Source organism: Trachymyrmex septentrionalis, unplaced genomic scaffold (genome assembly GCF_001594115.1).
Source record: "Trachymyrmex septentrionalis isolate Tsep2-gDNA-1 unplaced genomic scaffold, Tsep1.0 scaffold42, whole genome shotgun sequence".
Taxonomy (NCBI): Eukaryota; Metazoa; Arthropoda; class Insecta; order Hymenoptera; family Formicidae; genus Trachymyrmex; species Trachymyrmex septentrionalis.
Window position 1 is genome coordinate 244,040 of NW_017305590.1, and position 5,850 is coordinate 249,889.

At 34.3% G+C, this 5,850-nt stretch overlaps 1 protein-coding gene across 1 annotated transcript in view; it reads right to left on the reverse strand.

Annotated features, from left to right (window-relative positions):
• Nucleotides 1-5,850, reverse strand: part of LOC108751219 (caspase-1-like) — a 40,806-nt gene that overhangs the window by 17,340 nt on the left and 17,616 nt on the right. The window contains exon 3 of the mRNA XM_018491293.1: nt 1,300-1,475. Within this exon, the coding sequence (XP_018346795.1) occupies nt 1,300-1,475 (176 nt within the window). The remainder of the gene's footprint in view (nt 1-1,299; nt 1,476-5,850) is intronic.

A 5,850-nucleotide genomic window follows, 5' to 3' on the forward strand; every position in this document is an offset into this window, starting at 1 on the left:
GTGTGTGTGTAAATAGCGACAGTTCTCGGATACTCTGTATATCAATTTTTGTAAAATCATATCACAGTTTTTTTTTCTTTTCCGATCAGGATGCCAACGTGGATATCGCTTTCGCTGTTACGTTACGTTACAAGCACGCAGGATATGCAATCGCATTTAACTAAATTTATATCTGCCGCACAAGGATATTGCATATCGAAACCAACCGAAAAATGTAATAATCTTTTTTTTCCGCTCTCTCGTTTCGTTCATCTCTCTAACGTCGTTAAAATACGGCCGAATTTTCGCAAAACGCAAATGTGGACAATGTTAAAATCATAGAAATAATTCCACTCGATAGCGTTCTTCATCATTGTCCCAAGTAAATTATCTGAAGATTTAAATTTAACTTTTAGAGGGCAGAAAGTTCCATTTTTTTACTCTTACAGCTTTTTCTTCACTAAGATTTGTTACAATTTATTATTTTACTGTATTTCTTGCTTCAAAATGTGACAGCGTTATAATGATTCCCATAGCATAAAAGTCAGAGTAATATCACAAAAAAGTCGTGACGTGCAAATGTCCGCTTTGTCACAGGTGTAATATTACTATGACGTCATTATGCAGTTGATAAAAGTTGCAGCTGTAGTAAAAGTTGAACCTCACTGTGACATTGCTATGATATATAACTATATACAGATAATAATATAATGTCACTGTGTTCTTTTATTATAATAATCTCACAGCGTTATCACAATTTATCCATGACTAAGTCTATTGTGACGTAAATGTAACATTTTTTAGGGGAGGGGAGGATACTTTTCCGCTCTATAAAGTTAAATGTGCATCATATTTTGATTCACGCACGAAAACATTCAAATCGCAATATATATTTATAAATTTAAATAATATAAATAAAATGGTAATGAAAGTATTTGTTAGAAAAAAGAAGATCTGGATATCTTTGTGAGTCACCTGATCAAAGACAAACTACAGAAAATGAAAGATATACAAGAACCAGTATCTATCGGAAAACCCAATTAACTTCAACTGCAAGCCATACAATATCTTATATTAACTCATAAATCACTTCACATGATCCGTATAAATCTCTTGCGAATTACTCAGCATGTAACACCGCTTAGACGGTTCACTTGGGATGATCCATCACTTGGGCGATCGTTCGGAGTGAACGAAAGTGGAAAGTGGCTTCGCTTCTTTATACGTGGAATCGCTCATTGTTCGTCGAACACATGGATAGCGTACGTATAATTCACGCGAGTCTTGTACATACAACGAATATCTATCAGATACGCTTACCTGAATGAAGAACAACTTTGGTTTCCCGGCTAAGCTGAGGCATTGATCGCCCGTGAAGGGAATCCATAGCGCATCGACTGGATATATGCTGTCGGCCGAATGCAATAGACCCGATTCGCCGTGTGACATTGCGACCACGATCAGGCAGTCGGCATCCGTGTGGTCTTCCGCAGCGGCTTTAATGAAAGGATTAATTAATTCCTCGCGGTGACCGCTAATAGTCGTGGGACGCGGTCCAGCCTAATAGTCTGTGCATAAACAAACTGCTCCGAGGTGAGATTGTGCAGATACCCTTCGTTGTATAATGTGAATTTCCTCCGGCGGGTCGAAACGGCTGTACGTGCCAGCTTTCGAGTTTGCGCGTCGCGGTATTAAGGAATTAAATGAAGTTTCCTCGAAGTAAAATTGTGCGAAGTAATTTATTATTAAGGCACTCTAAACAAGTTGTTACCATGGATCATAGACATTGAAGAATTACACGTACATCCTTTTACAATAAACGTTGAAAGGTAAATAAGTTTTTTTCAATTGTCACATGAGAAAAAACAGAGAATATTAAAATAAAATATTTTATTTAAACATCGTGTTGTTATAAGCAAAATGCTTTCGTCTGTTAGAAATAAGAATAAAAATCGTCTCAGCAATCATAAAACAAATTGCTCTTATGGAATAAAATAGATCATACGATCCGTTTTACTTTTTTCGATCCGATTACTTTTTTAGAAAATAGTCGATTTTCCATCCGGTTAAATTTGCTCTATGTTTTTGAATGCGTTTAACATATTTTTGTGTAGAATATTAATTGCAAATGTGTGCATAAATGTTTACTTGATAAACACTCACAGTTTTTATCGCCTTATATATCACCTACGTGAAATAGAAATGTTTATGCAAGATTATCTTTATAATTTTCGTGAGGTTTTAATAAAACGGTAAAATATTGGATTCTTTTCAGAACAAAAATAGCTATTTATTAAATAGAAACGTGGATTATCGTAAAGTGATTTTTTTCAAAGGATTGATTCTGCAACTCTAAATTTTCAAGAGACTGTTTTCCACAATACATTACGATGTTCACAGGACAGGTTGAGTATAACGCTATGATTGTTATTTTATCACAGTAAAATAACAGTAAAACGTAAAAAACGTGTAAAAGAAACAATTTTTTGTTCCTTTGTACGCGTTGTTAGGGAAGGGGGATATACACTCAAACAATAACGAATTTGGCGGATATCGCGTAAAAAATTCTTTTTACACTGCTATATGTACGTACCGTTACTACATTACTCTCTTTTCTCAAATGTATAATATTTAGATATTGCTGGTTTTACTATTTCTATATCTTTTTCGTTTATTCAATTTTGTTTGTTATAGCGACGACTTTTTTTTTGTTATTTTTATAGTTATTTGTTTTATTTCTGGTCGTGATAGGATTCTTTTAACGGCACTCTTTACTCTTTTTTTTTTGTTACAATCAAATCTTATTTATGATTTTGTGCGTCATACATCCAAACGTTATAGCGGAATTATAAGTATGCGAATTCGCCTAATAAATTAAAATTTCACAATTTAAACAGAGTTGTGCATTAAAAGGAAGTATAACGTTTAATGTTTATGTTTCTTTCTGTGATTCATTACTACATTTTATATAGAACAAATGTTTTGAATATAAAAACTATGAAATATGTTTAGCATTGTTTTATTTATCAAAAAAATTTATCCATGGGAACTTAATTCTTTCTTCATTTTTCTGAAAATCTAAGGTGCGCTCTGAGTTACGCATAATGCATTGTTTTATCCCTTTTTATTAATTGGTAAACAACAAAGACAAATGATGCACCATGCATTTCATGCGTAACTCGGAATGCGCCCTAAGAATTTGCCAAAGAAAATCCAAGAGTGTACTCTTCTATTTCCGTCTTTTTTTTCTTTTTATTACCCTTTCCTCTTCTCACAAAGCTTGTAAATATTTGCTTTTCTTCCGCCGTTGAAATTATTGGATATTTTGCTAATAATTCTTTTCTCAACTTCAATGCAAAAATTTGTCTTTATTTTTTTAAATAAAGGCAAAAAATTTCCAATGCATCGCGTGGTCTTATCTTATTTCTTCGCAAGAAGCATTGATCTTTATTTTCGAGCCAAAACATTATGACCAACAAGGGTCGATAATCCAATTAATCCGCACTGCCTCGGTCCGGCAATCCTGCGGCACTAATGTAATTAAGGAGTTGGATATAAATTGCATAAAGAGGACATGGGACGGCAGCTGAAAAATCGACACGCGGCGTATTCAGCTTGCAAGTTATGCATGATGTGCGGACGGGAAAATGTTTCGCAAAAAACTTTTGCGTATTACGTGAAGCGACGTTGCTGTTCGCGCTCTGTTTCCTCAGAGGGACCCGTTTCCCTCTGAGTTTATCGTGAACCGTAATGGAAATTTACTCTGACTCCTTTCGATCTCGTTTGAACAAAAAGAAAAGAATCTCACATCACGTGAAAAAATCATTATATTGTACTATCGTCTTGCACGTACTTGCACGTGTAATGATTATGTAGTTACCATTGGCTTGCCTAATGTCGCTAGATGTTAAATGAAAATAATCAAGTAAAATGCCCTTTATAGTAGGTAATTTTCTGATATTATCTTTCGCTGTAGCGTTGTTTCTCTTATGTTCGTTAATTACCCTCTAGCTTTTGTTACTTATTTCTTTCACTTATATTTTATTCACTTGAATAGAGAAAAGTTTACTATAAAACTACAAAGTTTACTATTATATATATCTCTATATATACATATATTATATATTATTATAATATATGACTTCGAATCTGCTATTGCCCCGCCTATTGCGTGACACTGGTCTGATATTATGTATTGTAGTTTTCTGATGTATTAATTTTTGTCACTTTTATCACTGCACTCAATAAAGTTATTATAAATAAATAAATATATATATATATAAATTGATTGATGAACCTCAGCAATATACTATATCCGAATTTATAGGTATTTTCTTCTCTCTCTCTCTCTCTCTCTCTCTATCAATTATTTTTAATGGTTTTAATTATTCTCAACATGATGCCTTTAAAAAATAAGGATCGGTTATTACAACGCCAGAATTACAAAAAAAAAATACGCAATAAAAACTGATGGTATTTTTATGAAAAATTATTCAAAATTCAATTAGTTAGATTTATGATATAGTAACACAAAGTGACGAAAAATGTTCAAACTATGACTAAAACAAGATCATAAAAACAATAGATGAAAAAGTAACAATTTTGTTGCACCATTGAACTTCATTCGCTAGCATCATCTATCAAAAGCTGTATCCATGAACAAACACGAGCTACGAACGTTCTCTCTTGTTTTGAGTTCGTCATAATTCAAGGTGGCCCCGACGTGTAGATATCGCCGTCGTTCGAGCGAAGTATAAATCGCCCGAAGTGCAGTCGGCGCGTTGTAAATTCAGCTTGGCGGTATATGCTGCACCGGTACATGGGCAGTTAACAACTCGATGAAGCTCTTGCTAATAATATTCTAGCGAAATATTCTCTTCCGATGAAGGCGCGGGCGAATGCTTGCTCGCGTTCGATCGATATAGCCGCAATGCGCGTTATAAATTCGAAAGTTTAATACCGGTGCTGGCTGATAGTTCTCGGCAAGTGGAATCGGCTCCGCGTGGCGAAATAAACGAGATCAACTGGATATCACGTATCTTCTCTCCACCAGAGGATACCAGAAATGAAACTGCGGAAGAGTACTCCGTTTGTTTCGATATCGAGACATAAATAGAGTGAATGAGTTTGAGAGAGAGAGAGAGAGATTTTATAAAGTCATTTGGACAAAGTTTTGTAATCTTTACAGCTAATAATTCGTTGACACTGCGGATGTTACATATTAAAAAGTATCGACAGAAGTTCACGCGCCGACATATTTAAACATGACAGGCAGAGAGTCGCGCCGTCATCCATTTAGACTTTTGATGAGGAAAATTCAGTATAGGAGTAATCTGTATTCAAGGGAAGATTCACGATGCTGCGCACCTCGAGAAGATTCGCGAGTATAGTCGGTGAGATAGGTGCGAAATACTCGCACAGAATATGCACAGTACTAGCGGCGACGTCATTCCTTCATGTTATAAGATTAAAGAACGCATGAATTACGTGAATTAAGAGATACGGATGATTGTGATGCATTAGTGAGTGCTCGCGGTCGTATAAGTTTTCCGAGAAATGTAATAGAATCGCATGGTTGACATGTTTTCTAGCGATATCTATGTTCCTCGATTCCATTTCGATGTCAAGAATAGAATTTACTGACAGTTCATACGTCACGAGCTTTACAAAAATTTTAAAAATGTGGGTTGAAGAATAAATGTTCTACGTAGCTACTTGTGTAGATAATGATATAGATGTTCATTAAATTATTATCCAATTTATACTGTTGCATTGCTTTTTATTTTTAATTCCTTTGTAATCAATTTAAAATTAATTTTAATTATATGTATATATATGTATATATATATATATATATATAAAGTAATTAAG